A 17582-nucleotide genomic window follows, 5' to 3' on the forward strand; every position below is an offset into this window, starting at 1 on the left:
GACCCAGATATCACAAAGCATTACTCCAACTCATTTTACTTTGTTGTAAAAAAAACTCATTTAACTTCCAAAACAAGCGATTCTTCAACTCATTTTACTTCCAAAAAAATTCAAAGGTGCCAGCAGGGATCGCAGACAGCAGATGATGTGTTTTGGTGAGATAACCCTTTCGGATTTCAACAATTTGTCCAGATAAACCAAAGGATGAACTATTGCATTTTGTTCATGAGGGCGTCGGACGTCGGAACTATTGCATTCATCAAACAAAAAGACAGCTTCAGCCAAGCGGTGCAAACACTACAAAAGCATCAATACTGCAACAATCTCAACCCTGAAGAGAAGGCACAAAGGATTGTCTAGTGTCTAGACTACTTCCAAACACAACCTCGATGCTATATCGTGCCAATACAAACAATTTCCGCAAGCGTCACACAAAAAGTGGTAGGCAGCTCATATAAGATACAGAGAGTAAACCAATCAACACATCAGCAATGCTGCCTACTAAACTGTCATCCAGCATAGTCGTCCGTTCCTTTTTCCTTCAGGCTTCGTCAGTACTCGGACGGTGAGATGACGTCGTCGATCTTCAGGATCATCTTCACCACCTGAGTGGCAAGCAAGATCTGTTGCTGCTTGCCAATCAGGGTCTCGAAGACGTTCTGTTCTTTCATGTCGTTGGTGCCAACAGCATTGCAGTCTATGCCACAGTGGGGGTTGCTCTCCTGCAAAGGTGTTCAGTAATCATGTTACCAGAGTTTGCAAACAAGAATTTAGAAGTAATGGAACAGCAACACAACCATTTTGCAACACTACAAAAGAGCATGACATGACAATAGATCAAGTGCTGCAGCAACCACACTGAGTAATATTTAGCCAGACTCTATACACGCACTTGTTACTTATTGGTAGTGACACTTGAACAAACCCAAGAGTTGGGCATGATCTGACTGACAAGTAAAAGGATGTAGAGTCGACTTTAAAGCAAGGGGTATACAAAGTTCAATACCTTAACTTGTTGAGCTTTTACCGCGGTTAAGGTATCAATGGGTGACAAACCACTGTTTTCAGCTAAGGCTAGTGGAACAGCATCTAATGCATCAGCGAATGACCTGATAGCATACTGCAAAGAAAAACACAATCAGAAGGAACAGATTGCATCCTTTTTCAAACAGAAGCTCCAAAGTCAACAAATACCTGCTCAACTCCAGGGTGCCGATCTGCAGCAGTTTCTACAGCAATTGAGCAAGATATCTCTGCTGAGCCACCGCCGTACACAATTGAGTTATTCCGGATCAGATTCCTTGCCACACAAAGAGCATCATGAAGACTGCGCTTGGTCTCCTCTATCATCATTTTGTTCCCTGCACAGCAGCAGTTAGTTATATAACAGACTCACATCAGGGCCTATCCATCGAAATGAACAATTCAAGATATGATCTAACAGCGAGCATAGTTATTGTAAGTTTATTGTCCGACAAATGATGTCTACAAATTTTGTATGATCTAGGTTTGTGATGCAGGATTGATACCAAAAGTCATTTGTCTACAAATTTTGTATGATCTAGGTTTGTGATGCAGGATTGATACCAAAAGTTATTAAAGTATAACTACTTAATTGGACAGTGCAATCAGAATACACCACATAGCAACAGCTTTCACAAAAGATATAGAATCACTTTCACTGTGAATTATCTCCAGCTCAGATAAAAGTTGATGTGTTAATTAAAATTAAACACAAATGACCTTGTAATGGAGATAAACACAGGTATATGTTAATATGAAAGAACAAAAAAGGATAATGCATCAGAACATACCACCACGAATGAAAATAGTTACAGCTCTGGAATTGGCACACTGTTCAATGTAAAGCATCCGGTCCTTTGTTGTTCCGAATGATTTCTCCCTGACTAATCCAGCCTAGCGAAAAAGAGCAAGCAAAATCGTGTAACAGATAGCTACTTGCAATACAGCAAAAATGACTAGAGTATTTTCTATGTATGGGCATTTAAAAAGGAATGTGCTAAGCTATCAATAATGGCATGTTAATTAACCTTGATGAAGGTTAAAGATTTAGTTTACTGGCCAGCTAAAAATCAAATCACCCTCACAAACTCACACAGTTAAAAGTTAGTACATATCAATTATCATAACAACCAACAATAAATAAGTTTAGCTTTCTATCCAACTACAAGTTAGTCAGAAACGTATAAACAGTTGCTTTTAAAATATGGTAAAATATAGAGGCAAGCACAGTGTCTATGAATAATCCCTAATCTTAACTAATTTCAGATTCATGCAAACTGGGACACCAAAATTGTGTACTAAACACTGCATCATCAACCTATGCATATTCCATATGACTGAAAATAAACTATGAACGTATACAGAAGAGTGGTACCTTCCCAAGCTTTTCAGGACTCAACTCTTGGAATCTCGGAACAATCCGTCCTCCTGCAGTCAGTTATGTAAGGGAATGTCACCACACGCAATTCATAGTCACATAAGAGTGAGATATAGCAGCATGTTGACCTGTAGCAATGGCAATCAATTCCAATTCAACACCACCAACCCATCTGACAGCTGGCAGATTTCTGTGCATCAACAAATGATTGGCTTCATCATCAAAACCCCACTGACAAATAACCAGGGTTGCACCAGCATCCTACAGAAAATAATGTGGATAATTATTTAGCAAAGCGAAGACATCATATTAAATGAATAATTCAAATACCCATAATAACCAATTAAAAGATTTCAAGATGCCTTTCAAAATTCATTATGATAATTGCTACAAAACCATGGGAAACAATGTAACTAAGCAAAATAACAACATAAATTATTTCAACTACGAATATCATGTCCAGAACAATATGATAGTTATGCACGCAAGAAACATCATCACTCAGGTATCAACAACATTGATATTCTGTAATACTAAAAGTAGTTTAGTGTTTACCTTGCACTTCTGAACCATTTCATCAAAGTATTTCTGCTCTTGCTCACGCAGTGTCTGGAATTTCTCAACAGTATCAATGTCGACCTTATGCTTTGTCTTAGGCTTCGGAGGCTCAAATGGGCATGTCAGGATGGCAATCTTAGCATCCTCAATTCTCTTTGGCATTTGTGGATGGCTCATATCTTTGTCAACAATAATTCCATATACAAGCTCTGTGTCCTCCAGCTTCCCACCAACCTTGCCTTCTACTTTAATTAAATCCAAGTTAACATCCTTCCTCTCCAAATCTGCAACCGCAAGTACTGCTTTGACAGCAATCTCTGCCAATGCCCGCTTGCAACGGTTAACACTGTAGAATAAGAACAATTGAGACATCAGACATGCTGTTTTTGTACAGTGAACCTACTGAAATCTTTCTAAAGCAGCTAAAATATAAGTTCTGGGGAGGGGGGGTGGGGGACAAACAGGTGGTGATGTTGTAAAATGAAGGGAAAAAAGATTGTGTATTCATCATATAGAAATGAGCTTCATAGGAAAATGGTAAAAAATTGAGAGGCCATCAACACAGCAAATATAGGTTTAGATCAGCTTGAGATTGAAGTGAACAATTATTACAGGTATGAATCAATGATTAGTAGCATGCATACATTCACAAAAAAAAAGGATTAGTAACATGTGAGAACCAATGAAATCTTCAAAACTATTCTGTTTGGTTAGGTCAGATAAAGAGGGAACCCTGAAAAGTTACTACTTCCCTAACAAAGCTTTTTTCTATTTTACCAAAAAATACAAAGTGGCACAACAGCACTACACAGAGAAAAGAAAATTTCTCATTGCTCCTCTGAAATGCTATTAAGTATTAACCCTATATAGGAATTACTAAAGGACATAAATGAAATGAAAAAATCTACATCACAAAGGCTGACTGATTGAACAGAGGATTTGTTATGACTTACATCTTTGAGGATAGAGTTGTCATGCAGGTCTGAACCAGGGGCTCAATGTTGTCTGCACTGAACTCAAACTTTCGGGAGATACGTTCTAGGTGATCAAAAGCTACCCTTGACGCCATCTCATAGCCTTCAGCCACCCTAATGGGGTGAATACCACGTTCCAGAAGCTTTTCAGACTGCTCGAGGAGAGCCCCTGCCATGACTACCACCCCGGTGGTACCATCCCCGATTTCATAGTCTTGACTACGGGACAGCTCCACCATCAGCTTTGCAATCTGGTTGTCAACATCCATCTGCTCCAGGATGGTCGCCCCATCATTTGCTAGCAATTCACAAGGCAGCCCATTCAGTAAGCAAAGTAACTGAGGAACTGTTTGTCAGTGAGATAGCTCATTAACATTACTGCGAAGTGAACTTGTAAAGCACAGAACTAGATCTTAAAATCAAAGCGCCCTGTCGAAATTAACCCACTAAGGCCCTGTTTGGATCCATTAGCTGATAGTAGTTAGCTAGCTAATAGCACATAGCTAGTATTAGCTGGCTAACAATTGGCAAGCTACTTATTAGCTGGGAGGGTGTTTGGATACACAGCTAATTGATTGAGATAGTTATTTCTCCACCTATTAGCTGCCATTATCTAATTTGGTTCAACTAGTGAGATAGTTGTTATCTAGAGGTTCAACTAACAATTAGCTAGTCTATTAGTTGCAACTGTTTGGATCCAAAAGAGATAATTATTAGCAGATAGTTATTATCTATAGGGATCCAAACACGGCCTAAATGGAAGCAGTGAGCATTGAGATAGCTTATATATATCTATAAGTGTGAACCCCTGAACAGCGAGACGGCATTTTGAACAAGCAAAAAGTAGATCTATAAATCAACACCTCCTGTCCAAATTGATTTGCTGTACGGATCTTCACTGTAGGGGTGCGCCCTTGGGGGCGCAAAACAGCTTGTAAATCTAGGTTGAACAAGCAAACTAGATCCCCAAATCAACAACTTCTGTCCAACTTGATTTATTGCACGGATCCTAAACTGTAGGGGCGCCTCATTTGAGCATTGCAGCAGCTAAATGGGGGCAAACTAGCATGTAAACTTATGCTGACAATGAAATGGAATTATACCAACAAACTAGAAACCGCATCGGCTAAACCGGCAGCGTTAATACGAGCAAATGCCCCGCAGAACCTAGATCTCAAGGCGTGCACGCGCCACTCGAGAAACCCTAGCACTAAAAACCTCCACCGAAGCTAAATCAGGAGCTACAGTCCACAAGACGAAGAGAAAAGAGGAGGGAGAGAGCCGAGCAGACGCATACTGATGATGACGTCGCCGTCGGGGGACTGGAGCATCTTGTCCATGCCCTTGGGGCCGAGCGAGGTGCGGAGGATCCGCGCGACGGCCTTGCCCGCGGCGATGTTGGCCTTCTGCGCGTCGAGCCCCCGCAGGCGCGTCTTCTTCTCCTGCTCCCGCAGGATGATGAAGGGGCGCCCGAACTCGTCGAAGGCGAGTGCCATGGCCGGCGCTCGGTCCGGATCCGAGGGGCCGAGGCGGAGTAGGAGGCGGCGGCGGCGCGGCGCGGGTGGAGTGCGGGCGGGGAGGGAGCGAGGGAGGGAGGGAGTGTGGCGGTAGCTTCTAGGGGTCCAGTCCAACAAGGGGAGAGACACAATTTCCTTTGGGCTTAGTGGGCTCCGAGGTCTGTATAGGCTGGGAACTTGAGCTCTCGGTGACGGTACGGCCCATAAGGCCCAAACGCCACACGCTGCTCTGCATCGATTTGGCCCATGGGCTGTTAAGTAAGCGGGCCCTAGATGTCAGTGAGGACAGCTACTGAACCACAATCTGGCTGCCACGGAACCAGGAATCAGTCAATGCACTCTCAGTAAACCCAATTTTTATTTCTAAAAAAAAAGAATTAAAGCCAATTTTAAAATATTTTTAAATAATGTTTTTATATTAATCTACGCTATTTTTATTTCTAAAATAAAAACAAACTCCTTTGATAGTGGCTCCTTTAAAAATAAGAGTTGCTCTCAAATCAAAATAAGAGCCCCTCGAGACTGACGCCCTGCAGCTCTACTCTAGTGACTTCGATGCCAGTGTGGCAGGAGGATTGGTTGCTGAGCTAAAGTTCTTGGTGCATGTAAATTTCAATTGTTTCCAATGCCTCTGTGTGCCTAGAGAATGTAATAGGGTGGCTCATGAAATAGCTGCTAGTGGGTATATGAGTGTGATGAAGGAGTCGAGCAAATCCTAAGCTCCCTCCCAGAACGTATCAATGTAATTGTTGCTGACGATCTATCAGCTCATGAGTAATACATCTACCCGGTTTCAAAAAAAAAGAGACCTAATTTAAGGACTCATATTAGAAATACTCTTAGAAGGGGAATGTAATAGAGTGCAAGAAAACTACTCATTGATGGAAAAAGCAAAACAGAGATTAGCACACACGCCACTAGGTGAGTCAAAAGCGTCTAAGGAAGTCATTAGGCACCAAGTTTTAATTTTTGGGCTCTATGTTTGATTCCTTGAAGGGCGGACCTGGTGCAAGCGGTAGGGTCTTACCGCCTGTAACCGAAAGATCCCAAGTTCGAGTCGCGGTCTCCTCGCATTGCACAGGCGAGAGTAAAGCTTGCCACTGACACCCTTCCCCAGACCCCGCACAGAGCAGGAGCTCTCTGCACTAGGTACGTCCTTTTATGTTTGATTCCTTGTATCTGGTATATGAAAATGTAATGTTGTACCGAGCAAATTAACCTTTATATATCATGGAATGATGATCGCTTATAAATTAAAAGGAAAAAGTCTACTTAACCTCCCCACCTATCATACTTGGTCTACTTCACCCCCTCAACTATGAAACCGTCTGTTTTACCCCCAGAACTATCTAAAACCGTCTGTTTTACCCCCTGGGTGGTTTTCAACGGCGGGTCTGCTACAGTAACAGCGGGTTTGCTGCAGTAACGTCGGGTTGCTACAGTATCCGTGTTTTGAAATTTCTTTTTTTTATTTTCGGTGAATTTTTGAAAAATCATAGAAAAATCTAATTTTATTGGACTCCACATGAGTAGATCTACATAGTGAATATATAATACGGTATACTTTAGTACAAAATTTTTACTGTAGCATTAGATTAATTGCAAAATTCAATTTTGTCTGTAATTAATTAGAATTTATCTATAACTAAGTTATACATAGTCCAATGAGTACGAAATTTTTACTATAGTTCAAGCATATAATAATTAGCGTACCATAAAAATTTCACCACAATTGGACCATAAAAGTTGCAGCTATGAATTATTCCAATTAATTACAGACAAAATTAGATTTTCCAATTAATCTAAGGCTACAGTAAAAATTTTGTACTAAAGTATACCGTATTATATATTCACTATGTAGATCTACTCATGTGGAGTCCAATAAAATTAGATTTTTTATTTTATGATTTTTCTATGATTTTTCAAAAATTCACCGAAAATAAATTAAAAAAAAAAGAAATTTCAAAACCACGGGCACTGTACCAACCCACCGTCACTGTAGCAAACACGATGTTACTGTGGCAAGCCCGCCGCTGAAAACCACCTCAGGGGATAAAACAGACGGTTTTAGATAGTTTAGGGGGTAAAACAGACGGTTTCATAGTTGAGGGGGTGAAGTAGACCAAGTATGATAGGTAGGGGGTTAAGTAGACTTTTTTCTAAATTAAATTACCTTTTTCCATTCTAGACCTTAGCGACGACTTAGAGAAGGGAAAAACCTAGAAAATGGGATGGAGAAAGTCCAAGTTACTCCCTCTAACTTTAGCTTGTATCCAGATAACCCCTAATCTAACATCTGGTTAAATTTACGCCCTCCTTTTAGTTGGTCTAGTTTACCTCTTAACAGGATTGTTATTTTGTTTCTCCATATATATAAGTTGAGTTTTAATATGAAATTTGGTGAAGTGATAGATGACATCATAAGCTAAGTTAGAAAAATATATCTTATATATTTTTTTGCTATTATTTTGATAGCTCAGGGAATTTAATAATAAATTAACACTAGAGATACATTATCGTACAAAACATAATGAGAATAATTCATAATGTACTTTCTGACACAAAATATGATGTCTTCTGTCACCTTGAAAATTAGAACAAAAGTTGTACATAGAGAAACAAAAGCAAAAAAAAAATTAAAGGTGTAAATTGGACAAATTGAAATAGTTTACCCCTTATAACTTGTTTGGATGTAGTCGGATTCGCTTCAATCCACATGTGTTGGGTGGATGCAAGGCCTACGAGATACAAATCATGGAACTGAGATCCATGCATATGCAAAATAAGAGAAGTAGGAGAGATAAAACCAGCCTAATATTTTTCACTCGCAGCTGGGGATCGACAACCCCACGAGAGAAGGACAGGTGAGTAGAGTGGGGAGCTGCTTTTTTGTTTTTTGTTTTGAGTGGAGCGGGGAGCTGCTATTGGGATCAAAAGGTGACAATCTTTTTTTACTGTCGTGGACTGGCCATTAGCCTAGCTAATGCCAATTGATGGAAAACAAAAGGAAAAGGGACTTCAGAGAGTGAGCTTTATGCACGCGTGCCGCGCGGGACACGCACGCTTTGCTTGCATGATCGACAGTAGATAGAGGTACTAACAGTATATATATAGTTTCAAAAAAAAATAGTGGTTGCTGCTGGTAAAAAAAATACGTTGCGATGAAGCCCCCGATCCAGTATGCATGAGCATGACGTTCTCTCCACTCACTAACTAGCTAGCTCGTGCACGTCCGCACTACGTTTTTAAATACAATAACAGCATGTATCCATTGCATGCAAATCTCTGTCAAATTAAGTTAGGTCGTCTGATCTGTCGCACGATCATCCAATCTACAGTGATTTGTGTGGCAAGCGCTAAAGTTGCACACATCCGATCCAAAAGCTGCTACGATATTATACCTAGTGCCATGGCAAAAAAATCACGCACAGGGCCGGGAGATGCATGGACGCCGATTGGCTTTCCATGCCTATAAATCACCCATGCCGCTCATGCCATCTATGCACACGCTAGCGCCCACAGCTTGCACTGGAGACCGAGAAGAGATAGCGATTAGAGTGAGATAGATCAAACGCGTGTCTTGGGGGACTAGTGGCGATCGACTATGAGGTCCGCCCTCCTCTCACTATGTTTCCACTTAGCCCTAGCCATTACACTGGCTGCAAGTGTTCTTGATCTTGCTCATAGTAGGGTGATTGACGTAAAGCCACCACAACCTAGACCAATACCGCACCGTAAACCAAAACCCACACCACGACCGGACCCAAAGCCGGATCCCAAGCCTACACCACAGCCTCAACCAGAACCCGCACCACGGCCAGACCCAGAGCCGGGACCCAAGCCAATGCCACAGCCTGAACCTAAACCCACACCACAACCAGATCCAAATCCACTACCAGAACCAACACCACAGCCGGACCCAAACCCAGAACCCAAGCCGATGCCACAGCCTGAACCCATACCCACACCACAACCACTTCCAAATCCTGAACCAGAACCAACACCACAGCCGGACCCAAACCCAGAACCCAAGCCGATACCACAGCCTGAACCCATACCCACACCACAACCACTTCCAAATCCTGAACCAGAACCAACACCACAGCCGGACCCAAACCCAGAACCCAAGCCAATGCCACAGCCTGAACCCATACCCACACCACAACCACTTCCAAATCCTGAACCAGAACCAACACCACAGCCGGACCCAAACCCAGAACCCAAGCCAATGCCACAGCCTGAACCCATACCCACACCACAACCACTTCCAAATCCTGAACCAGAACCAACACCACAACCAAACCCAGAGCCAGAACCCAAGCCAATGCCACAGCCTGAACCCATACCCACACCACAACCACTTCCAAATCTGCCACAGCCTGAACCCATACCCACACCACAACCACTTCCAAATCCTAAACCAGAACCAACACCACAACCGAACCCAGAGCCAGAACCCAAGCCAATGCCACAGCCTGAACCCATACCCACACCACAACCACTTCCAAATCTGCCACAGCCTGAACCCATACCCACACCACAACCACTTCCAAATCCTAAACCAGAACCAACACCACAACCGAACCCAGAGCCAGAACCCAAGCCAATGCCACAGCCTGAACCCATACCCACACCACAACCACTTCCAAATCTGCCACAGCCTGAACCCATACCCACACCACAACCACTTCCAAATCCTGAACCAGAACCAACACCACAACCGAACCCAGAGCCAGAACCCAAGCCAATGCCACAGCCTGAACCCATACCCACACCACAACCACTTCCAAATCCAGAACCAAAACCAATACCACAACCGAACCCAGAGCCAGAACCCAAGCCAAACCCACAGCCTGAACCCATACCCACACCATAACCACTTCCAAATCCTGAACCAAAACCAACACCACAGCCAGACCCAGAGCTAGAACCTAAGGCAATACCATGGCCTGAGCCCGTACCCACACCACAACCACTTCCAAATCCTGAACTAGAACCCACATCACAGCCTGATCCAAATCCTGCATCACAACCTAAACCAAAACCAACCTGATCTTGAGACAAGACCTAAGCCTACACTCAGACCTAAACCTTGGCCAGAGCCTCAACAAAGCCCCAAACCTTCACTTGGCCTGAAAATAACGCCAGGACCACCAAGGCCGGCACCCCATTCGATCCCTGAACCCCCACTAGAGCCTGAGCCAAAACCAAAGCTTGAGCTTGATCCAAGCCTGAAGCCTTTGCCGAAGCCAAAACCCCAACATGAACCATCCAGCCAAAAGCCCGAGCCAAGCCCAAAACCCCAGCCTGATCCATCCAAGCCAGAGCCTCAGACAAGCCCTAAACCTACACCGGAGCCAAACCCCAAACCACAACCATCAAAGACAGAGCCACCGCCTCTTTAGCCACCAATTGACATGAGAATCGTGGAAGGAAACTAAGAAGAGGATAATGGCACCGATCCACGTGCATACAACCTAAAGCTTCGCTATGAGCAAGTAATACCTTTTGTGTAATAGTGAACTATATACACGTCGTACCACTGTGTATGAACTTATATGTGTACCCACTTGTTCTCGTGTATGTTTCCATTAGCATGGCTTCATGTATATGCTTTACTAAGTTTGTGTATCATCCGTGTTGAATAAAAGGAACAAGTCTTATATGTCTTGTTTGTGTACTTAAGCATTTGTATGAGCCAGACATCTGTTGCTGATAGCAAAAATTAACCAAACCATATTCTAGCAAATAGGTTCATAAATAAGGGGACGGATTAAAAAACCATTATCCACAAATTAAACTAGAAATTTTATACAATGCTACTAAAGTTACTCTGACCACTTCTGAGCAGCGATGAAAACGGATCGGATACGGACGGATATCACCGATATTACATTTGTTTTCATATTTCTGTCTGGATTCGGATTCGAATACGGATAGTGTCAACTATGTCGGATAGGATACGATTGGATATCGACATCATAAATATGCGATTTGAGTATTCGGATACGGATACGGTATCGGATGTTGGATATCCGGACTCGGATACGGATAGATCTCAACCTCTCTAAACGGATTCGGTTTCGAATACGGTCGGAAAATATACATACCGTTTTCATCCCTACTTCTGAGTTAATAAAGTGACTACAATAGATACTCAAGGCCATATAACGAAGACAATAGTTACAAGCAGTGAGTACGACAGAGCATACAATAGAACTCGCTATACTGACATCAAGAGAATCCAACTCCAAACAGCACACGCTGCTGTGTCCGATCGATCGATCGATCGACCGCCGTGATCGATGGGAATCGCACCGAGCAGCTTGCCCCCGCAAGACGACGGACCGTGCGACGCCGCGACGGTGGCTGCGCGCGGAGGCCGGAGGACCGGGCGTCCCTGTGGACCGACTACGTCTTGTTCGAGCTCGAACACGGTGGCGTGCCCCACTGCCCCGGGAATGCCGCCGAGGTGCGTCCCTGGCGGAGGTGAGGTTCGGTGATGAGAACCGTGCGCCTTTGCTGGTGACGATGAGTCCACGAGACAGTTCAAGCATCAGCAGGTGCGCGCGGCAAGGAGGTGCCTACCTGAGCGACGGCTCGGATTGTCTAACTGACTGAAGGCAAGTCATGGGTAACTTGCACCCCCCCCACCCCCCCCCCCCGGCCCGATGCCATTCATTTGCTATCCAATGGTTGATATAAGAGCACCTTCCCACCTCCCAAATCACAGCCCAGCTGCATTTCGTGGCTCAAATAAGGCCTAGCTCGGGTTCCAGGAATGACCTACGCCTAACTTGTTCCTGCGGCCGCCGGGAGAAATTGCCGCGATACGGACGGCGTACGGGGATAATTTTGGGCGGGACTGGCGCGCCGCCGCGGCCGAGCGTCCGTGCCGCCGCTGCCCCAACCGCATCCGCGTCCACGCGGTCTGCTGCTGAGTTGCGCCCGTGTCCGTGCGATCTACTGCTCTGCTTCGCCCGCGCCCGCACCGCCGCCTGCCTAGCTTTTTCTTGAGTCTGCGCCGCCGCCGCCCTAGCTCCGGCCACATCTCAGCCGCCGACCTAGCTTTGCTCGTGTCTACGACACCGCGTTCCCAGCTACGTCTGCGTTCGTGCGTCTGCTTCACCTTCGTCTACTTCAGTCCGCTTCATCCAGTTAAGATTCAATGGCACAAGCACAACCCAACAAGTAAGTTATGTTCACATTCCAAACTTGGATGATTCTTGTATTGTCTGTACTCATATGCGAGCAATGAGAATGCATTTTTTCGGTGAGATCTCGCCGTCATCGGCTGACTTGGCCCCACGTCGCTCTGCTCAGGGCAGGAAACAGCCGTGGACGACTCTGCTGGATTCGGGGGTTACAGAGCTTGAGCTATTGAGGCGCAGCCGTGGATCATCGATTGACGGTGAAGGCCACAACGCTCAACCTCCATCGGCTGAGGTGTCCCTGTTGGCACAATTGGAGGCGTGGCTATGCATCCCGCTCGAGACCCCGTTGCTCAGCAAGCCGAGGCTGAGAAGGTCTAGGACACCTTCAATGGTGATGTAGGTGCGTCGGAGTGGGAGGCTGGCTGCTAAGACCAAGGCATCCAACCCGACTGTCCAAGCATAAAATGTGCTCAAGCAAAAGCTGGGGATCGCATATACGCCGCAGGGTCCGGACCCTGTGGCTTTGGACAGTATCAAGGCCTTCTTCGCTGCGCCGTTGTCGCCCTCCAAACTAGAGGCCCTTCAGGCGCTCTTCGCTCCAGACTTCGATCCGGTTGCCATGGAGCTGAACCTCACTAGCTTCAAGCATGACGCTCTTTAGCCGCTGAGCTCAGGGCCTGCTGGGTTTTGTCCCTATGCTTGATCCTTCTCTTGGTCGCTAAGTATTTTCTTTTGTAAATCACAACTATGTGATCTCGGTCAGTGTTTGGCTCGGTAATCACAAATTACCGTCCAAACTTTACTTTGTAAAACTCTCCTTCTGCTTAATGAATATCGTGCCAATGGCACATTCGAGAGAAAAAAGAGAATGCATTTTTTTCATGTACAGAGAGAATGTGAATCCTAGCTGGGTACCTCAAGTTGGTCAGAAATTTAGAAACTTGGATGATGCTTGGTCATTTTGGGTAAACTATGGAGGTCATGCAGGTTTTGAGGTTAGAAAAGGGTACACAAATGAAAGTAGATTTGATGAAAAGGTAACTTCACGTAGATATGTGTGTGCCAAGGAGGGTTTTTGAGCATGAGACAAAGAGAGATCACATCACAAAGAATCCTCGAGCAGAAACAAGAACAGGTTGTCCAGTTCGTATGACTCTTACATTAAATTGAGTTGCAGAGAATTATGAAGTGCTTGATCTAATTGTTGTGCACAATCATGTTCTTCACTTGCCACAAACCTTCCATTTGATGTTATCACAAAGAAAGATTTCAAAAGTGCAAGCTTTTGAAATTGAGGCTGTCGATGATTCAGGAATTAGGCCAAAAGCTACGCATGAGTTGGCTAGTCGCCAAGTTGGAGGACCAATGAATCTCAGCTACACTTGTCATGATCAAAAAAATTACTTGCAGGGGAGACGTCAAAGAGAGTTGACATATGGTCAGGCAGGAAGCATGCTGAAGTATTTTCAAGACAAGATATCTGAGAACCCTTCTTTCCACTATGCTCTACAATTAGATGTGGAAGAACATATAACTAATATTTTCTGGGCTGATGCTAAGATGATAATTGATCATGCTCACTTTGGTGATGTGGTGACTTTTGACACTACTTTTGGCACAAACAAAGAATATAGGCCTTTTGGTGTTTATGTATGGAGGCGTTAAAAACCGCTATTCATATTCTTAATCGAGTGCCAAGTAAGTCGGTGTCCAAAACACCATATGAGTTGTGGACAGAAAGAGAACCCTCACTTAACTATTTACGTATGTGGGGTTGTCTAGCTAAGGCTAAAGTCTTTAACCCAAACATAGGGAAGCTAGACTCCAAGACAGTCAGTTGTCATTTCATTGGCTATCCAGAAAAGTCAAAATGTTATCGCTTCTATTGTCCTGACAGACATACGAAGTTTGTAGAAACAAAACATGTGTTCTTGGAGGATATGGTCAGGGGGGCATGATAGCGCGAGAAATTAATTTTGAAGAGAAGCGGGTATACGTGCCCACTTCGATGGTTTAGGAATCATTCTTCATGCTACCCATTGTTGCTGTACCAACATTGCATGGCACTATAGTAACAACATCTGTTGTTAGTTCTTCTGTGGCAACAATGAATGAACATGAAGAACATATCGTTCAGGATCACATAGAACCCGTTGTCAGACATGAGGAAGAGCAACAACAGCCTCATATAGAACAAGCGTCAACTAACGAGACCCCTAGAAGGTCTCAAAGAGTCAGGAGTTCAGCCATTCCTGATGACTACGAAGTCTATAAATGTGAAGAATTTCAAACGGAGGGTGATCCCACCTCATTTGAAGAAGTCATAAAAAGCGCTCACTCATCAAAGTGGCTTAAAGCCATGCAAGATGAAATGAAATCAATGAATACCAACGGTGTTTGGGACTTAGAAATAATTTCTAAAGGAGCCAAGACAGTAGGCTGTAAATGGGTCTACAAAACTAAACATGACTCCAAAGGGAACGTAGAAAGATTTAAAGCGCGACTTGTGGTGAAAGGCTTCACGCAAAGAGAAGGCATATATTATAATGAGGCATTTTCACTAGTCTCATGTAAGGATTCTTTTAGAATTATAATGGCACTTGTAGCACATTACGATTTAGAATTACATCAGATGGATGTAAAGACGGCGTTCCTAAATGGAGATTTGGAGGAAAATATTTACATGGCACAACCAAAAGGTTTTGTTGTGGAAGGAAAAGAATGTATGGGATGCCGCTGAAGAAATCCATTTACGAATTAAAACAAGCATCAAGACAGTGGTATTTAAAGTTTGATAGTACAATAAGAAAGTTTGGGTTTCAAGAAAATATAGAGGACAATTGCATTTATGCAAAGTTCAAGAATGGGAAATACATTTTCCTAATCTTGTATGTGGATGACATCTTACTTGCTAGTAGTGATGTTAATCTACTACTAGAAACAAAGAAGTTCTTGTCCTCGAAGTTTGATATGAAGGATCTCGGTGAAGCTTCGTTCGTTCTAGGAATAGAGATTCACCGAGATAGAGAAAATGGGTTTTAGGACTATCATAAAAAGCATACTTATAAAAAGGTTCTAAAGAAATACAGTATGCAAAATTGTAAGCCTTCACCTGCTCCCATAGTCAAGGGCGATAGATTTAGGGAATTTTAATGTCCCAGGAACCAATATGAGATCGATCAAATGAAAGCGGTTCCATATGCTTCAGCTGTCGGAAGTTTACAGTATGCTCAAGTGTGTACACGCCCTGACTTAGCATTTGTTACTGGGTTACTTAGCAGATATCAGAGTAATCCAAGAATAGAACACTGGAGACTAGTAAAGAAAGTTTTGCGTTACTTATAAGGCACAAAAGGTCTCATGCTAACATATAAAAGATCTGATTCCCTACACATAGAGGGGTATACATATTCAGATTATGCAGGAGATGATAGAAAATCCACGTCAGGATATATATTCAGTCTCGCAGGAGGAGCTATATCATGGAAAAGCTCAAAGCAAACCGTCACTATATCGTCTACGATGTATGCTGAGTTTGTAGCGTGTTATGAGGCTATAGGACAGGTAAATTGGCTGAAGAAGTTCATGCACGGGTTGAAAGTGGTAGACGACATTAATAAGCCACTCAAGTTATATTGCGATAATAATCAAGCAGTATGTTATGCTCACAACAATAAGTGTGGTTGAAAGGTCCTAATATGGCTAGAGGAGGGGATGAATAGCCTATTTAAAAATCTACAAACCGACTAGAGCAATTTGATTAGTATAACAAATAGTGAAATGCAAACTTGCTCTAGCTCTATAAGAGTTGCACGTCACCTATCCAACAATTCTAGTTGCTATGATCACTAGACACATAATTTGCTATGTTACTACTCACTAAGAGCTCTCACACTTGCTACACTAAAGAGCTCTACTAGATGAACTTAAAATAATAAAGCAAGCTCTCAATTCTAATTACACTAAAGAGTTTGCTACAACTAGTTTGCAAGAATATAAATGAGTGAGTAGGGTGATTATACTACCGCGTAGAGGAGTGAACCAATCACAAGATAAATACTTAATCAATCACCGAGAGAATACCAAAGGGCAAGAGACAACCGATTTTCTCCCGAAGTTCACGTGCTTGCCAACATGCTACTCCCCGTTGTGTCGACCAACACTTGGTGGTTCAGCGGCTAAGAGGTGTTGCACGAACCTCGTCCACATAATTGGACACCGCAAGAACCTACCCACAAGTGAGGTAACTCAATGACACGAGCAATCCACTAGAGTTACCTTTCGGTGCTCTGCTGGAGAAGGTACAAATCCCCTTACAATCACCGGAGATGGCCACGAACAATCACCAATTCGTGCCAATCCTCCTCCGTTGCACCAAGCCATCTAGGTGGTGGCAACCACAAAGAGCAACAAGTGAATCCTACAGCGAAACACGAATACCAAGTGTCTCTAGATGCAATCACTCAAGCAATGCACTTGGATTCTCTCTCAATCTCACAATGATGATGGATCAATGATGGAGATGAGTGGGATGGCTTTAGCTAAGCTCACAAGGTTGCTATGTCAATGCAAATGGTCAAGAGAGTGAACTTGAGCCGGCCATGGGGCTTAAATAGAAGCCCCCATGAAATAGAGCCGTTGTACCCCTTCACTAGGCACAACACGGGGTGACCGGACGCTCCGTTCATATTGACCAGACGCTGGACCTCAGCGTCCGGTCACGCGATGCGTGCCACGTGTCCCCTCTCTTTAAATATTGATCGCCCTATCACAATGGTCAAGTGATGACCGGACACAGCAGCTCAAAGTGACCGGACGCTGAACCCCAGCGTCCGGTCGTTTCCAGTAAGCATCTAGAGAGGACTTTTCATGACTGGACGCGTCCGGTCATGCCCGACCAGACTCTCCCAGCGTCCGTCACTCAATGTCTCCTCTGTGCGCCCCACGTCAGCGTACGTCAGCACTGACCAGACTTAGA

General features: G+C 43.9%; 2 protein-coding genes across 2 annotated transcripts; one reads left to right on the forward strand and one right to left on the reverse strand.

Annotated features, from left to right (window-relative positions):
• Positions 1 to 276: 276 nt before the first annotated feature.
• On the reverse strand, positions 277 to 5547 carry LOC136544989 (T-complex protein 1 subunit epsilon-like). The gene is made up of 9 exons (XM_066537047.1): positions 5231 to 5547; positions 3913 to 4231; positions 2957 to 3305; positions 2530 to 2662; positions 2399 to 2451; positions 1815 to 1917; positions 1195 to 1361; positions 1007 to 1120; positions 277 to 722 (listed from the first exon to the last, which is right to left on the reverse strand). Exons 1-9 carry the CDS (start codon positions 5427 to 5429, stop codon positions 552 to 554), a joined length of 1608 nt encoding a protein of 535 aa, XP_066393144.1. The 5' UTR covers positions 5430 to 5547; the 3' UTR covers positions 277 to 551.
• Positions 5548 to 8978: 3431 nt separating this feature from the next.
• Positions 8979 to 10586, forward strand: LOC136544990 (vegetative cell wall protein gp1-like). Its single transcript, XM_066537048.1, has one exon. It carries the CDS (start codon positions 9055 to 9057, stop codon positions 10324 to 10326), a length of 1272 nt encoding a protein of 423 aa, XP_066393145.1. The 5' UTR covers positions 8979 to 9054; the 3' UTR covers positions 10327 to 10586.
• Positions 10587 to 17582: the final 6996 nt, after the last annotated feature.

Source organism: Miscanthus floridulus, chromosome 3 (genome assembly GCF_019320115.1).
Source record: "Miscanthus floridulus cultivar M001 chromosome 3, ASM1932011v1, whole genome shotgun sequence".
Taxonomy (NCBI): domain Eukaryota; kingdom Viridiplantae; phylum Streptophyta; class Magnoliopsida; order Poales; family Poaceae; genus Miscanthus; species Miscanthus floridulus.

Excerpts from the sequence above, each read along its gene's own strand:
- LOC136544989 (XM_066537047.1), bottom strand. The coding sequence starts at position 5,429 with ATGGCACTCGCCTTCGACGAGTTCGGGCGCCCCTTCATCATCCTGCGG. Across the intron at positions 4,232-5,230 it reads CGACGGCGACGTCATCATCA|CAAATGATGGGGCGACCATC; the intron begins GTATGCGTCTGC and ends GTGAATTGCTAG. Across the intron at positions 723-1,006 it reads TAAAAGCTCAACAAGTTAAG|GAGAGCAACCCCCACTGTGG; the intron begins GTATTGAACTTT and ends ACACCTTTGCAG.
- LOC136544990 (XM_066537048.1), top strand. The coding sequence starts at position 9,055 with ATGAGGTCCGCCCTCCTCTCACTATGTTTCCACTTAGCCCTAGCCATT.